The 27,375-nt window shown below is 40.1% G+C and overlaps 1 protein-coding gene across 1 annotated transcript in view; it reads left to right on the top strand.

Moving 5' to 3' along the window:
- LOC113169595 (polypeptide N-acetylgalactosaminyltransferase 10-like) overlaps positions 1-27,375 on the top strand; it is a 68,352-nt gene that overhangs the window by 34,303 nt on the left and 6,674 nt on the right. The window contains exons 5-10 of the mRNA XM_026371145.2: positions 8,461-8,646; positions 9,206-9,389; positions 17,477-17,594; positions 21,683-21,790; positions 26,149-26,370; positions 26,711-26,827. Of these exons, the coding sequence (XP_026226930.1) occupies positions 8,461-8,646; positions 9,206-9,389; positions 17,477-17,594; positions 21,683-21,790; positions 26,149-26,370; positions 26,711-26,827 (935 nt within the window). The remainder of the gene's footprint in view (positions 1-8,460; positions 8,647-9,205; positions 9,390-17,476; positions 17,595-21,682; positions 21,791-26,148; positions 26,371-26,710; positions 26,828-27,375) is intronic.

The raw sequence follows: 27,375 nt of genomic DNA, 5'->3' as shown, positions 1-27,375 counted from the left end.
GTTAACTGAAAATTAGAAACCTCTCTCATTGTGACGTCATGTCTGATCTTCCAGGTAGTTCACCTTTAGTGAGTAGCCCCAGGTAAATCTTGTTCTGCCACCTATACAAAGACTGTAATTTCAAGTTTAATTGCAGTTCATTATGTGGTTTAGAGCTCAATAAAAACACAGGAGACGGAAAGAGAACAGTAGGAGAGGAATGTGGTGTAATCGTGATGGAGGAGTGAGACACAGTGACCCTGCCAGAGACACCAGTGATACCAGTTAGACCCGCTAACCTGCCTAGCTACAATCCATAATGAGCTTCAGCTGGGTGACACGAGGGAGGAGAGAGGCAAGGAGAGAGGTAGGAGGAGGGGTGGTGGTGATGGTGATGGTGAGGGGAGGTCAGCTCACTCTTCATTAGGCGGTAATTGAATTTCCGCAGCCTGCGCGGGGAAGATGTTCAGCTCTCGCTCTCCCTGCAGGGGAGTATTGGCTCACTCTGCTTCCCAACATCCCCGATACTTTCAAGGTTAGTTCAGCTAATAGGCTACTTTCTCTGCTCACCATCTGTCATCCACATGTCTGAGCGTGTAGGCGCTCAGGAACACGCTTCAGCATGTGAAGCTGCTGAAATAAAGGACTAGAGACTCAGTTCAGTACTGAAACAGACGCACACAAACAAGCGACCTGCAGTGACTCAGTGTTAAACTGGAAGAACACGTTGACATCAGCAACAAGTACAACAGGCCAACGTTTACCAGAGGTCTTTACTTTCACCTACTACGTTCACAATCAGTAGCTCGTACATGATGAGTGATCATCACCAGCAGAGTCTCGAAGCCTCCTCACAGCCCAGGCACGGCTGCTGGTGCCCAGCTTCCTGAATGGGGAAGCCGTTATGTCTGATGATGTTAGGAGAGTTGGAGAGGAGCCTCCTATTCATTGGATTTTATATTTATTCCTACAGATTCACAATTTTCCACAAATTCAGAGGGTGTTCTTCGTGAGGTCATGGACGTTGTTCCACTTTCTCGACAATGTACTGTGATTGTCTTGTCCCTCAAATTTCCCTCCAGGCAACATAGGACACAGTACAGTCAGTTTTAGAATTGATTATTGTCACGTGCTACGTGCTGCTCTTGTGCATTAATCTAAAGATTCACAACAAGTAATTTATCTCTTGACAGACTGACAAGTGTCAGTATTTATTACCTTATTGTTAACTGAATTCTGCTCTTCAGTTAATAATAAAGTTTGTTTTACTGATAATCCATACATCCATGGTATAATGTATAACTGAATTATTATTATAGAAAACGTAAGTAGAAAATAATCAACAGTAAAAAGCTGAAGAAATGACCTTTCAGTGAATGGACTAATTGGTTTACTAATGATTTCCGTTCTCGATTCACTGATTAGATAAAAAATCATGGATAGTCTGTCCATCTTATAATTCAGTTTTTATTTTTATAACCCTATTGATGGTTTTTCTTGAACAGCCTTAAAACCACTCTCATTCAAAGCGAGGGCTGCAGTGATGCTCTGTGCTTGTCACTGTGTTAATTGCAGCAGGGAGCCTCGTTTTGACACCGTTAAACTGCATTATGTTGATTTCGCTCCTCTCTGTCTTGGTCTTTAGCCACATTCTGGTTTCATTTTTGTTAACTAATTTTGTTTCCTTTTAATGAAGCTGTGTTTGCAGGGCCGGGAGGTAAAAGGTGGTGTTTTTACATGAGAGGCAGCACAAAAGCAGTGGAGCACGTTATCACGCTTTAGCAAGTGTTTATTTTTTCCCTCTGTTTTAATTGGAGTGTACTTTGGAGATGAGAGCTGTTCTCAGGGGAGGCTGACTTCATTAGCACCTGAAAGTGTCCAGACATGTTAGCGGAAAGGGGAAGATTGAGAGAGAGAGAGGCGTACAGGGAGAGTTGTCTTTAATAAACGATGTGTTATCACTTACACTGAGTCATCAACATATCTAAAACCCTCCCAGACAAAACTTGTGCCTCATTTAAGGTTTTTTTTAACCCTGCTTTAAAGTTCAAGTTGGGATTTTGTCTTTGTGTTAAACTGTAGAAGGAATGAAAGAAGTTCCCTAAAATCAGTTCCTGTATTATTATTATTATTATTATTATTATTATTATATGAATTACTCTAATTAAATTGGGAACCAGAGCTGCTCCCACATAAACTGTCAGTAGAATATATCAGTGGAAATAATCCTTCCATCTTCCCACACAAATCCTCTTTTCTTGTCTTGTCTTTCTGTGACCTTTTAGTCCTTTCTCTTCTTCTTTGAATATTTTTTTTCCTATACTTTATTATTTTCCTGGAATTAAAATGTTTCCTATGTTAAAGATGCCATGCATTTAATATAATTATATAAATACTGTACAAGCTTTAGAAAGTTTCTGTTATATAATGTTACAGAATACTATACTGATAACTAAAAAACCTCTTTCATCATAAACAGACTCTTTTTACAGGTTGATAATTACAAATGAAAGAATGAATTAATTCCATATATATTTCACATTTTTAAACCCTAAAAGTACAATAATGCACAAGAAGAGGTTTTTGCTGCTCTTCTTTCAACAATCTATCCAACAGTCCACGTTGTCTCAGAGATCTTGAACTCACAGGCTGCGCTTCAGACTCTGACAATGACTCTCTCAAGGACTAACAGTCCCCACCGGGGATGTTTTTGCAGCAGTCGACAGCAGCAGTACGAGAGCCGCTCGACAGGATGAGGTTTGGAGATTTAGAGTGAACACAACATCAGTGCTGCCTTGTTAACAGTGACTAACAGTGACTCTGTCTCTGTGGCTGTTACTGTTCTGTCTTTATGAAGTCTGTTTGGACTCTTCTTTCCTCCGTCATACCACTGTCTTTATCTTTTATTCTTCCCTTCAGTCGTGTTACCCTCTATTATTAGCAGGTAAATAACATAATCCTAGATGCATGTACAGTAAACATGAGATTACACTAGGTATAGTTTTACATTTCATTACATTTGTTTTAATCATAACTGTTGCCAGGTCGATGGCCTCATGGCAGATTCAGACTAGAAGATATTTATGGCCTTCGGCTGTCGTTTTCGATTAGTTGACTCATCATTGCGTCACCGGGCAGAGGCGAGGGAGATCACAGGTGACAGGTGATCAGCAGGGTGCCATGGACTGACTTTACTATTGCACCTGACAGTACCAGCAGCAACCCTTCACTCACAGTGTGTAATGACAAAATAATAAACCTGAGAATCTGCAACTTGATCAAACAGCTGTCACATTAGCTGTTCTCATCTGAAATATATATAGATATAATATTAACGTGCACTGGCTACTCTCAGCACCGATACCAACCAACTGTCTGTAAGAAATCCTGAAGCTGCTGTCTCCTCATTTTGAATTTGAAGAGCCCCGGGATGTTTTGTTGTCAGATGTTTATAGCAGTCATGCTGCTATAGTAACATTAGGCCGTTTCAGTTTTACAAAGAGCAGAGCAGCTTTTATTAGGTCTGTTTAAAGAATCCCACACTTTTCACAGCACTGTTTGGGTTTTTTTTAGATAAAGATGCTTTTTCAGCATGCTGGGGAGTAAGAACTGCCGTAATTGGGGATGAATGCGACGGTGCTTGAAGGCTTTGCACACAGACTTGTCCCTTCTTCCCTCTTGCTCATGAAAATGCTGCATTCGTTATTTTGCAATGTGATGGCAAAGTGCAGATCTGTAGTACATCTCTTATTATTGCCTCAGCAGCTATCAAGGTAGAGGTGGGGTTTGTGCTTTTAAAATCATCCCCTCCCCCTTATATCATCACAGGCTCTCCCTCAGAATCCTTTTCTTTTTTAATGACGGTTGCAGAAAAGCAACTTCAAATGTTTGCATCCTGGCACTCGGAAAAAGTGAGGCTGTGTGATGGAGTTCACATGAGCAGCCAAATATTTTGGAGGAATAAATTAGCAGCTTGGCACTTTGGTGCTGCGCCAAGACTTCTGGGAAGTAATCCAGCACCTTGGGAAGACAAGATTTGGATGTCATGCTGGATCCACTGTAATTTGAGGTTAATTGAATTGAAAATCTCCTCGTCTCTCCCAAAAAAAGGGAAAAATCCAAAGTAAGGGACTGCAAGTAAGAAAATACCACAGGTTTACTGTTGCATACAGCAGATTAATGTTGAAGATGGACCAAATACATGAGATGTTACTACCTCACAATGGCTGAATTCTAATTAATATCTCAGAAGAAGATGCGGTGCATTCCTGCAGCAGAAACAGATGGAGGGCAGTGAATGTGCGGCTGTTTTTAAATGGGGTCTGTGGAAGTGACCCAGGCATTGATGATGTCTAAACCTCATCGTGTCCCCGACTTCACATTCTAATGATGACTTGTGTGTTTGCCGACGTCAGCCTGCTCTCATTAGTGTGATTTATAGCCTCGCCAATTTTCAGTAAGCCAGAGGAGCCCTTATTCCAATTTATACAGGCCAAATTAACCATTCATAATTAAAACACAGTAACCTTTCCCGCCCCCCCCCCCTTCACTGAATGTGCTGTACAAGCAGTGCACATGTTCATTGTTTAATCTCACTGGCTGTCATTAGGAAGGTCAGATAAGAATCACCACATACAGGGAAAAGTTTAGCCTGAATCAGTCACCTAATGGTTAATGGTTTGATTTATCGCTGTGTGATGAAGGTGAAGGCTCACCCCTCCTTAAGGTGACACTGAACCTCTCTTCCATTGTCAAATCTCTGCTTTATCTGTTCAGTCATTAAAAGAAACAATAATTAGACAAATTAGAAATTATTTTACTTTATTTATTCAGAATTATTATTGAAAAAATAAAAGTAAGTAAATGTGCATGTTGGTGTACATGTACATTCCTATGTGGTGATTTGAGTCATTAACTCTGTATCACAGTAATTTGTATAATGTGTCACAACTTCCAAGGCTTGAATGGAAAAAGTTTATATTACACACAAGCATATCATATATCAAAAATGCTGACTTAGGTCAATCTATCTCATTATTTTCTGACCCTTAACAGCAGTTATGTTTCCCCTTACCAACCCTGATTGCTCTGTAGGTTCATTTCACTGTTAATTTTTATAGTTTGGTAAATAATGCATCAAATGGCTTCACAGCAAATCTTTTGGCAGTAACGTTCACAGGTGTTACAGGCTAATTTGAGACCACTCCATGCAGGCTGCATCCCAAATAACCAGCAGAGGCCTGTGTGACCTCTAATAGACGGCACTGTCCACTCTGGTCGATTACTGCTCTGTTCTATCTTGATCTGATTTGCTTAGTAATGTCTGGTCAGCTTTGCTCTCATCCAAGCACAGGTTTGTCTGAATGTTATTAAGGTGGTTGATGCTGTATAGCTGCACTAACCAGTGAAGTTGTAGTTTACACTCATGTCTGTCCAGACTGGTTCTTTCATATTTCCTGTATAGTGACGTCATGACATCGCTCCAAAATGGAAAAGCAAACAAAAGTTCTTTGTTTGAAACTTAAACCAAGTCTGAAGCAGAACTAGCATCAGTCCAGAAGTACGAATAGTACGTTTGTGTTTGAAAATGTGTGAGAGACAGATTGGACCTGCTGGCTCCAGATTTGTTGGTTTTGGCTGGGCCTACTACCTTCAGTATCTCGGCTGTCCGTTTGGATCAGGATGCCTCCACAAGAAACAACTGCTGCCAAACAGAATCAAAAGAGAGGGCCAAGCTGAATGAGAGAGGAAAGACAAAAGTGAAACAAAGCATGAAGCAGGAAGCAAAGAACAGAGATACAGACATTTAAGTTTATCCTGTGAAGGTTTAAAAGTGCTGCTGACTTTCCTCTGATAGTTAGAATCCAATTAGTAGACACGTTGGTGGGGGGTTCCTCAGTGACAGGGGCCCATTTCTAAGAACTGTTATCAATGAGAACCAAAGACAAAGGTAATATTTTATTAAAGTCAGGCCTGTCTGCTTGTACTCTGCAAATGTATTTTTCTCTTGTGTTGAAACTAGTTAACTATAGAGGTTTTCTTTTTTATTATTATAAACTAGGTTTTAGGGTTAACACTTTCCGAGTTTAAATAGAGCTGCTGCTTGTGAAACATGAGAAATCACATTGTATGGAGTTGAACTTTGACTCAGAGACGTCGCCCCATTAATACTGGGTGTGGTAAATGTATTGGATATTTAGAGTATTACGTGTTTACCTTAAAAGTAAAACATGATCTGCTGAGCCCCAAGTGGCGCATTTGGCATTCGTGGGGTGGCGGTTTGGCATGTATGGGAAATGTCAAGGGCAGCGACGGTATCACCAGCAGCCAAGTGGAGTCGAGTACATGGGTTTCTAGTTGTGAATGACCTCAGCAGTGAATGCACACTGCTACAGTAAACCCTGAAGGGGGAAATGTGCCAGTCAGTCACCACCTGCACTGCTCAGCACACAGGCTCTGTCACAGTACTCCAATGAGTTTGTAGTACTATTTAAGGTTAATGTCTTTCCTTCATTTATATTGAGTTTAGTGGTACAAAGGGGAGTCGTTGGGAGAGAGGGAGATCTTTAGCAAGGGTTGATTCATTATAATATCGGTGTTTTGGAGCACGTCACCCAATACAACTGTGTGATTCGTTCATGTGTGTTCATAGTAAATCACACTGACTGGTCTCTGTGGTGGGATTGTTGATGATACAAAAATAAAATTAAAGCAGCTTATCCTTCAATTTATGCAGCCAGCATATAGAAAATGGATGTTATAAAAAACTAATGCCAGTACTTCTTTTTTGAGTAAACTCGCGTGAGTGACAGAGCTTAAGCACAAACGGAGCCCACACAGTCACTGCAGATGACAGCTGTAGTGGAAATTAAACTGTTTCTGTTCCAGGAGAAAGACTCGACTCAGTGATTCTCTCTCTCGTTAACCGTTTGGCAGAGATGACCATTTAAGAATCACGCTTTTGAGCTCTTGTTTTTCCTCATGCATCTGTTCACTGTGTACTCAAGGTGGACAACATTACATCTAGAACCACTTTTTGGCCTGTCGGTTTGTGCCATATGGTATTTCATGAAGACTCCCTCAAATCAAGATGGCATTTAATACAAAGGAATTCCAGCAAGACGCTGAGGGTTGAAATGATGATGGATGGTATTAGACAGATGCCTTTAAATGTATCCAAGACAGATTTTTGAGAAAAGCAACAGGATTAATGCAGATTTCCACCACTAGAAGTTGTTTGTCATGACGAACGGCTGATGGCACCAATTTCAGAAGAAGGGGACTCAACAGGATGATTCAATCAAGAAGCAACAAGCCACAAACGGTGAAAAGAAAACGTAGAAGCCGTAATCGAAATAAGACATTTCCGTTTCTTTAATGTGAACGTCTCTGCTGGACTTGTGCTTTTAAGTGTCATAAGAATAAAAAGAAAATGCAGTATTGTAGTCTGCTGACCTTTTCCAACGCTGAAAGGTTTTATATTGTCACCATGAATTATGTTTCTATCACAGTGATAATTCATTCCTAAAAAGGTTTGGAGTGGTAAAACAGTCAGAAGTTATGGCTTTAAAACCAACTGGACAAAGAGTGGTGATTTATTTGTGATAGCTGACATTGTTCCAGCTGTGGGGACACGGTGGCAGCAGACAGACAGCAAATGAAACATCGGAGTCCAGCTCTTTTAAATTGACCAGTCAGAGCTGACTTGACGTTTGAGCAGATAGATTTACAGGCTCCATTTAGCACAGGATTGATTTATGTCGACGGCAGCTCTATGGAAAGATTGGAGAAAAATGGGAACGTGTAGCAGTTTGATTGATTGATGCTTTCTTTCGGTTTTTAGTTTGCACTCTTTCTGGATCTCGTTTCACGTCCCAGTATGCAGAATTGGCCGTTTTAACACATTTGGCTGATGTTGTCTTCTCTGTTGATTTATTGTGTCACCACAGCTTGTGAGAGACTTCAGTCAGCTCCAGTGTGAACTCTTGTCTTGTGCTTCTGCTGGCCTTTTGAATAAACCAACAGATGTAAACTGAGCAGACTCCTGTTTTTGTCAAAGCGTAGGGACTACACACATTAGAAGGAACTGATGTAATTCCCCTTTCATTCCTCATGGTTGGATTTTTCCATTATAGGGGATTATTTTTTAAAGAAAAAAAGAAAATCAGTGCAGGATAATAAGTTAAATCTGCAGTGTGTAGTGAGTGAGTGTATTATGATGCAGCGGCCTGAACAGGACATTTGAGTGTGGAGCATGAGGCAGAGACAGATGTCTGATGTTGATGTCAGGTTCAGTTTCCTTCTGATTTGTAAGAGTTTGTGGGTTTGAAATTCTACAGAGATCTTTATGAAGCAGTGCTCTTTCCTTTAGGAACTAAAGCTGTGATAAGACATTTGAACCCAGTGTGCCCCCCCCCGGTAGTGTTGGTACCACTTTATATTATTCTAAAATCTGTTGTCTTTGTATTTTTCCCTCTACAGAGCACCTAAAGGTGGCGCTAGAGGAGTACATGGTGCGGTTACCGAAGGTCCGCATCCTGAGGACCAAGAAGAGAGAAGGGCTGATCAGGACTCGGCTGCTGGGAGCCGCCGCTGCTAAAGGAGAAGTCATCACCTTCCTGGACTCTCACTGTGAGGCCAACATTAACTGGCTCCCTCCACTGCTGGGTGAGGATCACACACACAACCAGTCAGGGTCATACATTAACACCCTTAACATGAATCCAATCCTTTTTCTAACCTCGACCCTTTACCTGAACTTTACCCTTAGGTCTGTCAGTATAGTTAGTATAATGTACTCATAGCTCACCTTGATGCTTTGTTGGGTCAAGTGCTCATACAGTATGCTGCTAATGTGTTTATCTGCATTTTTTAAACCACCTAACTCAAAAACTAAAAACCCATCATATCCCCCATTAAATCTGCTCCTTTTTGACAGTTCATGTCCATCAGTTACTGGAACCCGTTCATCTAAATGTGGGTAACAAGGCAGTGCCTGTTTAAAGCTGTGTGTGAAGTGGATTACAGTTACAGCAAGCCGAGACGCATATACATACGGCTCTAACATCTATATAATAAACCAGTGTGTACGTCCAGGTTACATCTAAATGTTGCTCTAGTTCAGAATTAGAAATCTAACCCAATTTAAAACCTGGAGGTCAAAAAGGTTTGGGAACTACTACTTGACATAACCAGTTAATGTGAACCGTCTGCCTCTGTCTCTCAGACCGAATCTCACAGAACAGGAAGACTATCGTTTGTCCGATGATCGACGTCATCGACCACGACAACTTTGGGTACGAGACGCAGGCGGGGGACGCGATGCGAGGTGCGTTTGACTGGGAAATGTACTACAAACGGATCCCCATCCCTGCAGAGCTGCAAAAGGACGACCCAAGTGAACCTTTTGAGTGAGTGTAGTTCTTTTTGACACATTTGACATTTGTTGGAGAGTTGTGTTAGAATGACTTTACTGTATCATGAATACGTGGCATCGAATCCATTACTGTTGGTTTCTGCACTTCATCTATAAACTAAACTATAAATGATTAAATCACCAAATGCTTTCCACCCTCATTTATAATTAGTTTTTGCTCTTTGCCTATGCAGCCACCTCTACCCTATGTTTAAAGGCATCTTAGACTCAGACTCTCTCTGATGCCCTGTTTATACCCAGTGACACTGACCTGTGGCCAATTAACCTAATGAACTGTGAGATGTCCAACCAGGTGTTTTCTCTTATCATTACTCAGTTTTTCCAGCTTCTTGTTGCTGCAGTTCCGACTTTTTTAAAACATGTTGCTGGCATCAAATTTCTAAATGAGCAAACATTTTACCAACAAGAATCAAATTTAACTGAATTATATTAAGCTGGTAGATCTGGGTCTGAAAATGAATCCCGTTTGTTGGAACTAGGCTTTTCATTCCAAAATGGATGGAAGTGCTGGACCTTTATTTCAGTGCAAACAGAAGAACAGGAAGCTTGTTTGTCCGTTTTAATGATCTCTGTGTAGCAGGTCAGTAATAACAGGTTTCTTTCTTCCTTAAGGCAGTTTAAGATAGATCCACTTTTTATTATTTTAATCATTTTAATCTAAATGATTAACTTTGAACTTCAGGAAACTTCAGCTGATGTAAAACATAAAAGATCCACCACAAACTTCGTATTTTAGTTTCCCTAAACACAAAGGTCATTTCATAAAAATATTAAACCTGTGTAAATCAGCAGCTTAGTAATATTGTGTTGTTTTAAATTCTTATGAAGGCTGGGAGATTATTCAGGATCAGGATTATCAACCTGTTCACATCAAGGATTCCAAACAAAGCTAAACAGGAAAACTTTTAATTTTGAGAATGTGAACGCTCCGGGAAACAATTAATGAAAAAAGATTAAACAAAACATTAACGGCTGTTTGTGAGAAACAGCTTCTAGTTCTGAACAATTCGTGGACACACAGAAATAATAGTTGTTTATCAAGTAAAATGCTGAATATTTGCTTCCGTGTAAGGGTTTTAATATTCTTCCTGTTTTTATCGTTGTGTTTGGCGTTAGTTAAACAGAATTGGCTTTTTTAGTTTGTCGCCTTAACTGGGCAAATTGTGATTGGCGTTGTGTTTGGACTAAATGATGAATTGCTTCACTATAAAGTAACCCAGAGACAGACTGTTCCTAAGGTCAAATAATTCTTGTGATGCCAGGCACAGCATTTGGGCCTTGAGGGATTAGTTAGACAAACATTTCTCTATGTTCGTATGTCAAAGACTATTTGGATGTCTTGGGAAATAACAGTAGGTATCGTCAGACGGGGCTGCTGTGGTGCAGGAAGATAAGAGGCTAAAGAAGAAGAAATGAGCAGAAGAACAATCAGAATCAATCCTCATTTCGTGAATTAGTCTGCTCTTCTTGCCCAATGAAATGACCTTCATCAGTGCAAATCCAATTTGCGTTGCAAAGATTTTCATTTTCATTCTGACTGACATTGTCGGAGCGAAGAATGAGGCACGGTGGGACGGCAAATCCATCTTAGAGGTGTGTGTGTGTGTGTGTGTGTGTGTGTGTGTGTGTGTGTGTGTGTGTGTGTGGGAATATGATTTTATCCCTGTTCTCATGCCTCTGTCACCGTCTCTTGTCAATACCATCACCTCTCTCATTCTTTTCCTTTCCCCCTCCTCCCTCCTTCAGGCCTCAGTGTTTCATTTAGCAATAAGCTCGGGCTTCAACTCGGTCTCTCTCCTCAAGGTCAAAAGACTGAAATGGAGAATATGAACTTGAGCATTTCTAATTAAATCTAACTTTTGAGTTGGGGTATTTATGGTCCACTGGATTATATGATTACACACACACACACGTGTATGTATATACACACACTGAACTGTTGAGGTCAGTTCAGTCAATGCTGGTCAATAATAATTCAGTGGAGCTGCACGCTGCCAGACATCTGCAGCAGTACTGTTTAAGTGCAATTTCCAATGTGATTAGCTTCTGAAAAAATAAAATGTAAGATCAAAATGTAATTAGATCCATTCAGAGTCACAGTTCTCTCTTTACTTTTCTTTTAACATAAATGTCTCTGAAATTTATCTTGACATATTTGTTCCGGTCGATTTTGTAGCTCGCAGTGAGCTTGAATAGGTAATCAAAAGAGAGTTTACATTGGGCCCAGATATTACCAGACAGCCACCCCAGAATCTGTGTATGTCTGTTTGTGTCTAGTATATATAGTTTATATAACAGTAATGTCGCTGAAACAAAACAAGACGCTATGACGTTAGCAGCTCTGTGAGACTGTACGTTGAATGTGTAAGTGAAATGCCAGTATCAGCATGCAACATTTGCTATAAAATACAAAGCGATTGGGAATTTTTCATGTTTGATTATGAGGATTCGATACTGGACAGATCAAATACTGTTAACCTAATAGTTTGTTGAGACCACTCACTACAAACTGCGTGAAGATCGCGTCACTGCATGAGTTTCAAAATGCCATTGATTAAATCGACACAGTTTATTGTTAAAACATATGATATAGAATTTAGATTGTACTTAGAATAAGTTAAATACCTTAAATACCAATCTTTCATCAAACAGCAGCTAAACAAAGTAGTTGCCAGGCAACACAGGAGCAGCGGTGTTGGCGGTGACTTCGGGTCAGCACATTAGCATTTTAAATGAGCACAGGTGTGTTTGAATAGAGGGCCAGTGTTTCACAGAAAGAGGAAGAGAATTGTTACTGCTGGAGTCAGATGCACCTTCAGCGAGTTATTATGGAGTTTATGGAAAAAGTAAAACCCCAAAATGGTCAGAAAATGAAGACAAATCATTGAGAGTTCAACTAAGGTGATGCAAGAAAAAAGAACTGTCCCATTTTATATATATATATATACAGTATAAAATGTATATTGTTATGTGTATGTAATGTATAAATGTATAATCATTCATTTATACTGTCATGTCAAATATACAGTACAGATGAAACTCTTCATATAAAACAATCTACATACAATGTTGGATATTGTTTAAATGCATTGTTTAAGATTTAATGAAAATAAAAAGTGTGAATTCTACAAAATGACAGCACCCATTATAGACAGAATTATGCTAAAAGTCAAAGTATGTATTGTAGTGCAGCTGGTTTCAGCAATTCTCATTTGCATACATATTACTGTAGCACATTTACACAGCTGCCAAAGTAATATGGAGCTCGTTGTAACTAAAAGATAAATAAAACAACAGAACCAAATCTAATTACACTGAGGCTGTTGATTGTATTAAAGTATTAAATTATTCTAATGGTCAGGAGGGTAACAGTTCTGAAACCAAAGCAGAAACCGTAACACAAACCCAGTCTTGTGTGGCGCTCCCATTTCTCAGAATCAATGCTAACATTTCACTTCTCATGTGATGGAGTCCCCCACAAATTAACAGCAGCTCCCTAATTTCATCCAACATATAACAGATGATATTTCTTATTGTAAGAGGACCCATCACTCAACTTTGTGTGTGAGCTTTCCAAGACATCCCATAGCACAAGGTCAGCTGCTGCTGCATTCATGGACATAGTATAGTGTAGGTCATTTGTGATGTGAGGCTTTTAGGGATGGGAGATGGTGTAGATTTTCCCCGTTTCACAATTTACAGTTGCAAAACACTGATTGCTTTAAAATCTACGATTTTGTGAAACACAGTGATTCAAGAAGCAAAACTAAAAGTAAACCATGTTTTTAGAGTCAAGCTAAATATGCCTCTGGTTGTTTTCCTGCTAAATTGGACTTGAACTTGTTGTGGTTGAGTAAACCTCATGTTCACTAGTTTCATCTGGGTTGTGGGATTTCAGTGTGTCTAACCCACAGCCAGTGTGTTTCATACCATACAACTATAGAGAGGTGGAGTGTGTGTTTGTGTTTTTCCCTCTGGTGAACAAGAGCTAACCATCTCCACCCGGCAAATCAGTGCCCACACACCACGCTGTCTGTGCTGTCTTTGCTAAGCTCACACACTCCAGTGACCATACAGCAGTTGGCAATCACTAGTCTTTGTGAAATCAAACACACACACACACACACACACTATTCCTCTGTCCCCTGCAGTCACTGTTGTTGTTCCTTTGTCTACTGATGAAAGTCTGTTCACTTTATTTCATTTAGAGCTATTTCAGGAAGTGTGTGTGAGTGCATGTGTGCGTTTGTGCGTGGCTTAGTGTTATCTTAATTTCTCCTCCACCAGCACACACTGTTACCCAGTCAAGCGAGTCAAGGCAGTCAGTGTGAAAAACATATTTAAAGAGTTGGGGTGGGTGCGTTCGTGCTTGTGTCTGCGTCTCCTCTCAGTCAGACCCGTTTTGTCAAGCCTGAACCACAGTGTCCTACAGTTTTAAATCTGCACTTTATTACAAATGCAACAATCACAGACACACACAGTATATTCACAGAGCATTAGAGCAGAGAAACGCAGTCTGCTGTATTGTCACAGAAAGACTCCTCTTAATTCTTCATGAAGGAAATTGTTGGGCGGGGTTCACATAGTAAACATAAGAAAAGCTGGATTAGAAACTTGCATCATCACATCCAACTTTTGACCATCGTCATTTATAACATCACTGTTTATTGTGCTGCTCATTTATTAATCTTTAGATCCTTTGTACTTGTGTTGCTGTCGTTCTTTCCTTTCTTTTTGAACAAAGAGCAGCTGTAGCTAGAGAAAGCAGTGTCTGGGTTTATTAAAGTTTCCGCTGTGACCTCCAGTTACCCAGACAACCCAGTCTCCTCAAATGTAAGTTTCAGTAAACTGCAACTAAAAATAATGTTTCTGTAGAAAACAGCTGCAGCTGGATTCAGTTTTATAATAACAATCAATCAATCAGGCTTTTTTTACCATCTTGCAGCACAACAGACAGTTTTTGTGACGATAGCAATACATTTTTCTGTTTGAGATTCAACATGTTTTAATAAAACTAAAATATAAAAATATAAAATATAGCCTGGTGTTTCCTAAACCTGGTCTTTACGCCCCCTGCCCTGCTTGTTTTCCACCTCAGCTACATGGAAAATATGTTGGGACAAAATCCATCTTGTGATTTTCTATAAAATCATAATCATAGCTGGAGTTTATTTAAATTTAAAGTTGACCTCCCTCATCAGAGGTCAGGGACGTGTATCTTCAACAGACCTAGACTCCGACAGGTCTATAAACTTAGATTGAAACATTTTGAACTCCTAAATGTGTCTGGATCTGGTTTGGACTTTCAGTTAGAATAAAGTAGTGAAATACAGGAAATACAAGGAGACATGAGAGGGTAAAAGAAGCACCGCTGATAATTAAGGGTACTGTTCCTACATGACCTTCTCTTAGGATGTGGTTCAGAGTAATGACACAACAGGGTGTACAGTAGCTTGGATTTATTCAGTAAACAAACTGTTCTGCAGATAAAGGTTTTCTCTTTCTCCTGCTCCTCCTGTGTTTTTTACCAGTTGACGCTGGCGTCCTGATGAGAAGCTGCTCGGTACATTTCATTCAGTTCCTCTCCGAGAGGATCTCCTACTGCACTCTGAGCTGAGGACCATTATGCAGCTTGGCACAGCAGAGCTTGTCATACCAGTCAGAATTCACAGTGGTTCGGTGGGTTAATTGGTTTTGCACTGTGCCGAGTGTCACTGGGTTGCTAAACACATGCAGGCAAATCCCCAATTCTCAGGAAGTTTGGGTCTGAGTCACATTGGAGCCTATGAACAGAAAAGCAGAGCTTCATTGATCTTGATTTAATCGTCAGTGGTCAAAAACAGGTCTATTTGATTCACCGGTTCAGATGTAAGCACCCAGGGTTTGTAAAATGTCAAAGCAATGTGAGATCTGCTAATTCTCTGAAGAATTAAAGGCTTGGTCTGATATTTGAAATCATTCTGGACTCAGATAAAGCACGAGTTTCCAGAGCTAATATGTGTGACACCACAGTTAATGTGAGAAATCTACCAAAAAACATTATACATGAAGATGTTATCAGTTTGTTTAATCCAACAAAAACTGCTGTGAAACTATAAGTTAACAAATACGCTGTGAACTTTATTGCTTCCAATCATTTATTCTCCTTATGGTTGGAGAAAAACAAGAATCAGATCAAAATAAAACAAAGTAAATAAATAAAAGTCTTTGGGATTCGTCCCCTGTGGAGAAACATCACAGATGTCTTACAGGAATATTGAATCAGAGGACAACAAGAATAAATGTGAATAAAGTGTTTTCTCTGTCATTACTGTATTTTTATCACATCACTCTGCTTCACTGTGCAGTCACCATCAATATTTACAGTCCACAACAAAAAGGAGCATCTATAGCTGTGGTGACTACTTCCTACTATGACGAACAGTGATTCATAAACACAGATGTTTTTATTTAGTTGTTTACCTCGTGTGCATCTGTCAAACTAATTCTTTTCTGATAACCTGTCTGTCAACACTGTGGATGAATTAAGAGACAAATCAGCCATTTTTGTCCAGTAGACACTCGAGGTACAAAAAACACCTTGAACTAGAAACAGCATCTGATGTGAAGAATTTTCTAAACCATTAAAAAAAATCTGTTATTATGTTTGTAACATCTTCACAATGGTAAGTTTTTGTGCACATGGGGCATAGAAACACATTATCTCTCACTTGATGTGAATTGACGTTTATTGTGACCCTTAACTCTGTGTCTATGCATGAATGCTTCTACATAGACACAGATGAAAGACTGAACTGTTGCTCCGCTAACGTGCTGCTGACACCAACATCTCTTATTCTGTCTGATCTCTTCATTTACTAAGTGCAAAGAGTTTAACGTCTGTCCTCAAACTGTGTTGGAGGAATGCAGGGACTTTTTACTCAAACCCTGTTTTCTCTCAAACACATGAGCTCCTCGTGCATTCTGTCCTCATGTCCAGGTCCTCATCAGGGCAGGACATTTGATGTCCAGGTCCTCATCAGGGCAGGACATTTGATGTCCAGGTCCTCATCAGGGCAGGACATTTGATGTCCAGGTACTCATCAGGGCAGGACATTTGATGTCCAGGTCTTCATCAGGGCAGGACATTTGATGTCCAGGTCCTCATCAGGGCAGGACATTTGATGTCCAGGTCCTCATCAGGGCAGGACATTTGATGTCCAGGTCCTCATCAGGGCAGGACATTTGATGTCCAGGTCCTCATCAGGGCAGGACATTTGATGTCCAGGTCCTCATCAGGGCAGGACATTTGATGTCCAGGTCCTCATCAGGGCAGGACATTTGATGTCCAGGTCTTCATCAGGGCAGGACATTTGATGTCCAGGTCCTCATCAGGGCAGGACATTTGATGTCCAGGTCTTCATCAGGGCAGGACATTTGATGTCCAGGTCCTCATCAGGGCAGGACATTTGATGTCCAGGTCCTCATCAGGGCAGGACATTTGATGTCCAGGTCCTACTGGCTGGTGACCACTGGAAGTTAAGATAAGATAAGATAAGATAAGAAAACCTTTATTAGTCCCACAATGGGGACATTGCATTTTTACAACAGCTTAAACACTGTCAGAAAGACAGTCTGACCAAAGGAGACGAAAGACTAAACTGGCACAGTCCGAGATAAATAGACTATGAAACCTGATAGTACAAACAGCACAGTAATAAATAAAATATATACATGTAAGTACAGTATATGTAGCAGTGTGAGTATGCACAGTATATGGATATTACTGGAAGATTGCTGGCCAATCTCCCCGATCATCTTCTTTTCTGTTTGCATGTTATTGTTTGCTCTTGTTACCCCCACCACCAGGTCGAGGCAGATGCCCCCCCACTCTGAGTCTGGGTCTGCTGGAAGTTTATTCCACTTAAATGGACTTTTCTCTCTTCACTGTCACCTAGTGCGTTTCAAGGGGGTTTGTTGGGTTTCTTTCCTAGGCCTAGGTGACCTCGGTGTTCAGATGTGTGTTTGATTCCTGAGTCCTGTCATTTTTTGTCTGTAACTGTGCATGACCGTGTCTTCCAGGTCACCTGTGATGGCAGGTGGACTGTTTGCTGTGGACAGGAAGTGGTTCTGGGAGCTGGGAGGATATGACACGGGTCTGGAGATCTGGGGAGGAGAACAATACGAGATCTCCTTCAAGGTAAAATAAGAAAACAGCTCCATACACAGACAGCACAGTAGTGTAGTGTGGGAAATAATAAACAGTGTCACTATGACCTGTGTCGGTGTTTTGGGTCATTGCATGTTTTCTGTGAAGCCAGTCACCATGACTGGTCATGTATGTGCTGAACTGCATACTGTGAAATATGTTTTATATCTAAACAGAAGTAACCATGTGTTACACAGAAACGAGATTTAACCCAAAGTTGTTATAAACAAGACTCAAATCTGCTGCTTCTCTCTTCTTTGTCTCCGTTTTTCTTCTTTGTGCCATTTACACTTTTAGCGAGGAGCTTATTTTTCTCTGGCCAGACGTATTCATCCTGATCCATCATTTTCAAGTGACACAAGCTAAAAGTAGTAGTTGCTGTGAGCGCCTAAATTATAGTTTGAAGAAATGCAGCAATAGGAGAGGTGTTATTTCTGTAAACCATCTCATAACTACCTGTATACCCGTGTTTTCATCACCACTTGTCGCCATTGTTGTGGTAAATTTTCTGTCGCTGTTTTTCTCAGATATAGGAAATCTGACCTATTTGTAAACCTGCCGATAAAGATTTTCTTCCAGGTGGAGAAACGGCTGTTTATGAGAATATATAGAGAGCTGAACAACATGCACCAGGTCTAAGACAAGTGCTTTAATGTCAAACGGATGATTTATTCACCAAGATCTGTATTTTTGGAGAACGATGCTGATTGTGACTTGATTACAGCCACTATCAGTTAATACCCGGCCATTTTCAAAGGCTTTGATGTTGCTGTTGAAGGTCTCTTCATACTAAACAGATTTATTTGTATCAAATATTGGGACCAGCAGCATTTTAATGTGTCTCTGAACACGATCTCTGTTCAGATTTCCTTCAGAGCTCCTTCTAGATAACAGGCATTTACTGATCATGAGCTCAGACGCATCTAAAAAAAGGCATTTCAGATCTTGACATTGATTTGCTTTTAATATGTGTCTCCTAATGTTTTGTTTACCCCAGCTCTTTAAGTAAATAGCTAAAAGCCATGCTGAGCAAATGAGACATTCCTAATTATAGTTTCAACCCTTGTTTCAGAGATTTGAGCCAAGCAGTCTGTTGCTTCAGAGACTCTCCACATTAATCATACTCAGAATTCCACATTAAGTTTTGCTTTTGTCTGGTGGTTCTGCATGAATTATTCTATAGCGTAGCCATAAGTGTGTGCAAATTGGCCAGCTTGTTCAAAACTACTCTCCCGCTCCTCTCTGCTGCCTCTGTCACTGAGCTCTGGACAGACATCGCTGCCCGTCACAATAATTGAATTCTGCTTTGAATGAGTAAGGACTTTTGTCGTCTCACTCAATTAAGCACAAAAGGCCACTGCTGGGTAGTTTGATTTGATTGGACATATGCTGCTGTGTGATTCTTCTGCAGACGTTCCATATAGTCATATTTCCAGTGCAGCAGCTTAGTTGTTTATAAAGATTGAATGCCCAAATTAAATTTACTGCTGAAATTGTTTTACCTTCTGCTGCCAATGATGCTGCTACTAATACTGCATAACAGCAATTCAATATACCGCAGCCTCAGAAAATATTCAGACCCCATTACTTTGTGCACACAGAATCTGTTGTAGATTTTGTTTGAAATTGATAAATGTGCCATTTTTTCCCATTAGTCTACATCCAGTTACTTCTAATGGTAAAGTACATTTTTTACATATATATATATATACTAAAAACCCTGTTTAATCAGACACTTGACTTTTCATCAGCGTTTTAAGTTGAGAAGCAAATAGCTGCTGGGCGTTCTTGGTTTGGATTGCAGTTTAGAGATGATCTTTTTAAACATCAAGCAGCTGATCAAGCCTGTATGCTAGCTCCTTTGTCTCACAGTTACCTCAGTACATATTTCTTGTTTCGGTCTGGTCCAGTTCTTATAATACAGCCATGATGCTACTTGATGTGGTCGTACACAATGATGATGTAAAAATGATGTTTTAGATGGTTCTAATCTGCAACTGCTACATGCCACTAAATTTTACTGCACCTTTAAATAGGATTCTCTTTGTCTCTCAAACCCCATAAAGGAAACAGTAGATCTCATTTGCAAGACGTTTTACATATTAGGGTGCCGCTCTGTGTATGTGATGATGCCATCATTGTTAGTGTTGGTGTATCAGCACTGTTGGATATTTTTGTATTTTGTAGCATTTCTGAAAAGCTGGAAATAGAAAAACCATCCAGAGCAATGCTCTGTACAGCTTGTAGAGGTCGTGTGCCAAAGGTGAGTGATAAGACTTTCAGTGTTATCTGCCTGGCTCTGAACTCAAGCTCTTGATCCTTTGTGCAGCTCAGCTCCTCTGTTATTAAGCTCAAGTGTTTCAGTGCGAGGAGGAAGAGGATGGAAGGAATTGCTGCAGCGGGTTGGACCTTCCCTGCGGTGATATGTGGGGAAACGTAGATTCAATCTGCCCCCCCACCCCCTCGATTCTGTTTGTCCAAGCTGGAGTGGTGCAACAGACTTGACAGGGAGTAATTGAATTGAAATAGCAGCCAGCTGATGTCCAGTCTGGAGAATCAGGAAGGCAAATGATTCCAACAACCAACCAAAATTACAAAGTCCAACTCAAATGTACAGCAGTCAGGGAAAGAGCAACGTTTCCCTCTTTATTGACTGAGACACTGAGTTCCAAAGTGTTGGAAGTTGGAGTAAAATTTGTTTCACATTGTATAAAAAAGTTTTTCAGACTAAAGTTGAGAGATTCTCGTCGCAGCAGGAGTGGGAGTAGACTTCAAGGTTTGGGAGGATGTGGAGGACGGTATGCTGTGAGGTAGAAGGAGAGGTCAAAGAAAGCTTGAACATCCCAGCATGGCTGCGATTATATCATGTGCACAAATCTCCAGCATCAATTTGTTTTTGTTTGATTTCTTGGATATAATGTGTTAGAAGACATGATTTGTTTTAAAGGAGCACACCAGTAGGTTTGCATGAGGCTCATTATCTGCAGATCATGTGGTGTTTATATTTCTGTAATTTTCAACTGCTTCTTCTGTTTTGACAGTGCTCTTACTTTTTCAGACTGACAATGTCCTTTTTCAAATTAAAATAAAACACATTAGCTTGTTTGAACTGAAAATACATTTTTTTAATGATTGTTAATTAAAAATAGTGATTACACAACTTAAGTTTCAATTTGTTATATGCAGTTAGATTTTCTGGTGACTGTAGAAAACCAAGTTAAAAAACAGCATGGTTTGGTAAAATGCTCCGCTGACAGGATAGGGGGAAATAATTAACCTTTTTAAACTGTCTGACCTTTTGACCTCTGGCTTTTTGGATAAGGTGGAAGTAATATTTCATCCTGAGAATTCAAACACTCTCACCCTGTAGACTTGAAAGGTGGCTCTGCTTTCCTTAAGTAGCATCACAAATCCAATTTCAGTCTTTGTCATTTAGCTAAGCATGATTGACTTGTCTTCTCTTTGATGTCATTTACTCCCTCGGGTCTCTGTGCCATCTAGACACACATACTTTTGAGTAATTTTATGGAGTTTTGAAAATCGCCTTTTTCACAGAAGAGCTTTAATATCTGTATTTTTAATCTTTCATCTTCTGGTCTGATATCAATCTGTCAATACATGAATCTGACATTTTCACATTTTCCTGTGTCATACTGTGTTTTGGAAAAATGCTAAACCGACTATGGTGAGAGCTGAAACAAACCCCAACGACAGATCTGTCTTTTGTACAATTATTTCCTTGCAAAGAAAGGCCAACAGTCATACAGAGCGTCAGAGCAGTCTGCAGAGTGAAGCACAAGGTACAGTAGGGAGTCCAAGTGCATCATGACCCAGGAGGATCACAGGGAGCACAGAGGTTTGTCTTTGTTCTTCTCCCATTGGAGAGAGTAACAAAAACCATTAATTAAACACATTCAGGAGAACCAGATATTAGTACATAACAAGAGAGAAGTGTTCAGAATAAGATGAAATGGACACCTCTGCAAAATAACAAGCCACTAACAAGTAAGAGAAAACACTCTTACTCTATAATCTTTAGATACAAGACTGACTTCATCTGACTGTCTGTGTCTCTGCAGGTATGGATGTGTGGTGGGCGGATGGAGGACATCCCTTGCTCCAGGGTAGGACACATCTACAGGAAGTACGTCCCTTACAAAGTTCCTGGTGGGGTGAGCTTGGCCAGGGTGAGTTTTAGTGCACGTCTTAATTGTTTTAGTGCACGTCAATGGTGACAAACATATCTTTTGCAGGAAATTGACCTAAAATGTTCTGAAGAAGCATTTTTTTGTTTCCACACCATGCGTGTTGCCTGTAGTTCCTTGTGTGTACAGTTAATGATATATGTCGATAACCACAACCCAGCTTCCAACCCAGGGCTTTAATTTGTCTAAAAAAAACTACAACTCATAGTTTTCCAGCTCAAGTTTCTTTACTCCACAGAATGAAAAATATTTCAAAATTTTTCATTTGGCCTGTAGCTCAACATGATTCATTATGCATGACTCAGCCTCTGCCTGACACTTGGCTTCGAGGAATATGTAATTAAACCTCTTGGCCTCTGTTTTTGTCTTGTCTGTCTGACCATTAGCCTTCAGTAAGGCTGCTCTGAATGCTGATATCATACAGACAGCAGGTTTAACAATGCTGAATTACATTCTGTACCTCCGGCTGTGATAGATTCTGTTTGGTCCCCTGTGTCTTTCTCTGCATAGTAATTTTAAAGGAATTAAAAACATAAACTTCTGGTGAGGCTGTTTGGTATTAGCCAGCAACTATAGTCAAGGTAGAACTGTACTGATTAAATTACATCAACAATGTTATATTATTAGTTTGTTTAAAGGTGCGGCTTGTAGGTTTTACAGGGACATATTAGCAGAAATGGACGCTGATGATCATAAATATGTAAATACCATCCCTTTCTACAGCGGCCCTGAATGGACAAACTGCTGGTTGGCACCTCAAACACTGAAACTGCATTTTGCCTGAATTTGGTAACACAAGAGTTACAGTTCTATTTTCCATCTTACATTGAAGTTAAGCCTGTAGTCTTCCATACTAATTAGGTTAATTAGAAGTATGTTTTCTTTCTTCTTCATAAAGGTGCTGTTTGCTGACAGGGAGGAATAGATGATATTTACCTCTTGTAATTTTGTTCTGGATGACAGGACACCAAATATCATGAAAATAATCACATATGGACAAACAGCACTTTGTGACGGATACAATTGGATGTAATGATTGTTGCTATAATGAATTTGAAGGTTTAGGAGCCAGGTGCCACTATTTACCCGGATAACTCTGTATTTCTACAGAGTCCTTGGGGGACATTAAAACACTCGGGGTGCTGAGAGTCGGGAATTGGTTAAGCCCAATTTCATTTAATTTAAATGGATCAAAATAAACTAAATAAATGGAAATTCCAGTCCAGTTTTTTATTATTAGTATAACAACAACAACAAAAAGACAATGAGGTGAAGGTGATTGAGCTCTAGAGGTCACATCGAATGATAAAACCAGAACAACAATCATGTGTGTTCATTGAAATATAAAACGTCGTTATTACACACAACTGTACAGTTAACAGTGTTTTTATAAACCAAACAGCCAAAAAAAAATACACAGGTGTTTGTGTTTGGAAGAGAGAGACAGAACGAAGCAGCGGGCATTTGTCAGCAGGAGGAAATGAGAAAGCGTGTGAGAGTGAGCAGACAAAGGATTATGAGCCCGAGGCGGGAAACTCAAGGTTCCAACCAAGTCTTTATCAAATCTTTTATACTAACTCACTGCGAACAGTGAGTGTGGCTGTATCATGAATGTCAGGAGAGAAAAGGAGGGAGAGAAGCAACAATCAAAGGGAGCAAAGAGTCTAAGTACAAAATTAATTCACAATAAGAAATGACCAGATTTCAAACTAAGTGGTTTAAGTAAGAACTGGTCACAGCATACGTTCAGTTGTGGGTTTTATACAATAAAAAAACAGGGACAGATGCAAAACGTTTGTGTTAACGCTTCTGAAACTAGTTCCCATTCCATGTTGAGAGAAACGTGCACAGTGAACATTATTTTAACTTGATAACTAGAATAAAATATTTTTTAAAACTCTACACGAGTAGGAAAGTGTACAGATACTGAGAGCAAAGACCTTTCAGACACAGACACAATCCAGCATGTGTCTGTGTCTCAGTGGACCCCGAGTTCAGTCACCATTGAGGGAGATAGAACCCCTGAAATCCACTTCCTCTGGAGAGCACAGAGCGCGAGTTTAGCTGCAGGCAATGAGCTACTGTGTGATACAGGGAGTCTGTGTGTGAGTGTGTGTGGCTGGAGGGTTTTTCCACTACATCTGTACCTCCAAAGGCTTGGAGGATTTGGATTTATTCTTTCCTGGGAGGCTCACTGAACCTGTATTCTCATTCATTTCACCATCCATACCTCCAATGCTGCTACCATCTGTATTCCCACACATGCATCCACCGAGACTGCCAAGATCTGTATCTGTGTTTTTTGTTTTTTTTTTAACTCTTTTACACCTCAAAGGTGTCAGGTGGATAATTCCCCATTGTTTCAGTGTAAATCTTTCATGTTTGCAATTGTCTGAGCTTAAAAACGTGTTAAAGAAGCTGTCATTGTCACTCCCAGTGTGTATCAGTCATCTGCTTTATTCCACTCAGACAGTATTCATTCTAAAATTAGACGGTTTCATAATGATTGAATGATGGCAACATATGGATATTACATTTGAATGCATTAAAGCCACAACATATAGAATTGACTTGGCTAAATGCACATTAAAATATGCACTGCAGCGGACACCACTGTCCATAGTTGTTCAGGTCATTTTAACATGTCCTACAAACGCACCTTATACCCACGTGTTTTAGCTAACTCAACAGCTATGTTAAGGTCTAATGAAAACACTGGGAACGAAAACATTTTAATATTAAAGAAGAGCTAAAAAAAAGTGCAGTAGAGAATAAACCTAAAGAGAGTTCTCACCTAACAGAAGGAAAAAAGCAGAAATCAGCTCCCATGCCAGTAAACATTTTAGGAGCTCTGTGATCATAAACTCTAAGTAGGCCACAAATCATATGAGTGAAATGAGTGCTTTCAGGATATTCTTGTCCTTTGGAAAATCTAAGGAGACACTTCTTGTCTCAGCCATATCTGTTTGTTATCCCTGCGTTTCCCCGGCTCAGTATTTGCCTCAGGTAGTGGTCTTGTCAAAGACGTAGCCGCTCACGTGAAGGTGACTCCATAAAGACACAACCTGCTTCATCATTCTTCCTGTTTTGCTCCAGGCTTTTATCATCTGTCAGGGATTCTGGTCCCCTGTCACGTTTCGTGTGTCAAGATTCAGTAGATTTGGTGGCTTGAAAAGCACACCCCAACCCTGCAGTGTGCCAAATGTCAGGGGGTTGGAATAATACTATATGACAACATAATTGCAAAAGGGTTTTCCAAGAATCAATAAACCTTTAAATTGAATAAATTTTTATTAGCAAACCCAGTGTGCCATTGGAACACAGGCCTCATGTTTATCAGTTAACAGGACAATAGCAGTTATTTCAACATGAAGAAGATCTACACTGGATTTCATGTCAGAAAATCTGCTTTTATTACAAAAACATTTTCCTTTTTTGGCCATTTTGACAGTGGAGAGGCAGAATAAGAAATGCAGCTCTGTGGGTTTGAACAGAGCAACAACTTGAGTTTGAATAGGTTGGTCGTCCTTCACTTGTGGCTCCGGGGACTACAAACTAGTCTCATATGAATTCAACTGATTCGAGCTTAAAATGTCTTAAAAAAAAAAAGATTCTTTCATTCTTCAACCTGTGAATTAGCACATTGAGCTCAGTGTTGTATCTGTTTTCATACTGCTGCTGTTCATCACATGCGTTTTAGGGGATTGTGACAGCTCCTGTGTGATGAGCGGCGGCTTCTCCTCAGCAGTTTTGATCATTTTATCATGTCTGATCAAAACATCAAGGACGGCAGGAACACAATCGCTCAGTCTGTGTTTAAATGAAGACACAGTGTCCTTTGACAGAACACTCTGCTAACACATCAGTCCACTGCTGAGTTATTCATTTAATAGTTGGAAGAAAAACTAACAAGTTAACTTTGATAGCTAGATGGGCATCCTCATATTTTACTTATTACCTCAAACATGTTTCTGCTCAACCTCTCAAATAAGAGCAAACTTATACATCGAACAATCTCAAGTGCAAAACCTATCAACAGGGGAATTAAAGTATTAAAGTAAAGATTTTTTGGTGCATTTTGGCCTTTGTTTCTGACACAAACTGCGTTTTACATCAATCAAAATGGATTTCATCACTGATGTGTAGTCAGGTTAATTGGTTTAAGTCCACTGATGATGCCAAAAAACTTGTTCAGATGAGTCTGTTCCTAGATCCTTTACTTTGCTGAATGGTGTCTGGTTGGAGGTTGTGTATGGTGTAGATAAATACATTTAACTTGTGTCTGACAGTGATTAGTGTAAGATGAACACCTAAAGCAGAAGGTTTCACTACGATTTCAGAATCTGAAGCGCGTGGCTGAGGTGTGGATGGATGAGTACGCCGAATACATCTACCAGCGTCGGCCGGAGTACCGCCACCTGTCAGCAGGAGACATGACTGTTCAGAAGGACCTGAGGAACCAACTCAACTGCAAAAACTTCAAGTGGTTTATGAGAGAGGTGGCCTGGGATCTGCCCAAACACTACCCACCAGTGGAGCCTCCTGCTGCTGCATGGGGAGAGGTAGAGCTGACTCTTGTTCTACTCATGAAAACCTGGATTAAAATCAAAGTTTGTTTCCAATTGAAACATCTGAGAAGCTCGAACTCACATGATTTGTGCTGTTTTCTCTTTCTTTCCTTTGGAGATAATGTCTCACTTGTTAATGCTAGAAGATAGAACTAGACAGCAACATGTGAAAGTTCTGAAATCATGAATCACTATTAAACAAACTAAAGACTTTCAGACATCATTAGTCTCAGTGAATCTCAGCCTTTTGAAACTGAAGAGATCGTTGAGTGTTTGTGTTTTGTTCTCTATACGCTCTGTATATGAACCAACATCTTCTCCTTGACTGCTGTAGATTCGTAACGTGGGCAGCAACATGTGTATGGAGAGTAAACACTTTGTGTCAGGGAGTCCGATCCGGCTGGAGAACTGTGTGAAGGGACGGGGTGAGGTGAGCTGGAGCCATGGACAGGTGAGCAACTCTCTCTTAACCTACAAATACAGCTGCTCCTAAAATACCTTCACTAGAATATAAAAACAGTCAGAGCCGACCTAATTAGACGGACTGTTGTTTAGTAACAGACATCGTCCCTAAAGTAACCTGAGTAAATTTGGTGCTCTGAGTCTTCACGAGTTATTATATTTGGTTTAAAATCTCTCTCAGTGACACACAGTTGTCTCAGTTTCAGTACCTTAGATTGGGTTTTGTAGTGTCCTGTTGGTACCAGGTCCAGAGTTGTGACAGTTGCTGCCAGGTCTACAGTTGTCAGGTTGCGTCCTTCCTTAAGGGTGAACTATCTGGTCTTTGAGGTCTCAGGTGTGTCCCCAACTTGAGCCAATCAGACCTCTGCTGCAATGAGCAACATACCTGCTGTTTGTTTTTTATTCTCCATTTATTCTCTTTTGTGACCATTTCATTGAGCTAAACACATAAAAATGTCAAATGAAGTTACACAGAAACATAAACTCGGCACACGCGGCAGGCAGCTTCATTATCTTTGCATTGTACTTAAGGAGTCT

The sequence above is a fragment of the Anabas testudineus genome, chromosome 14, assembly GCF_900324465.2.
Source record: "Anabas testudineus chromosome 14, fAnaTes1.2, whole genome shotgun sequence".
In the NCBI taxonomy this organism is placed as follows: domain Eukaryota; kingdom Metazoa; phylum Chordata; class Actinopteri; order Anabantiformes; family Anabantidae; genus Anabas; species Anabas testudineus.
This window is presented reverse-complemented; position numbering and strand designations above follow the sequence as displayed.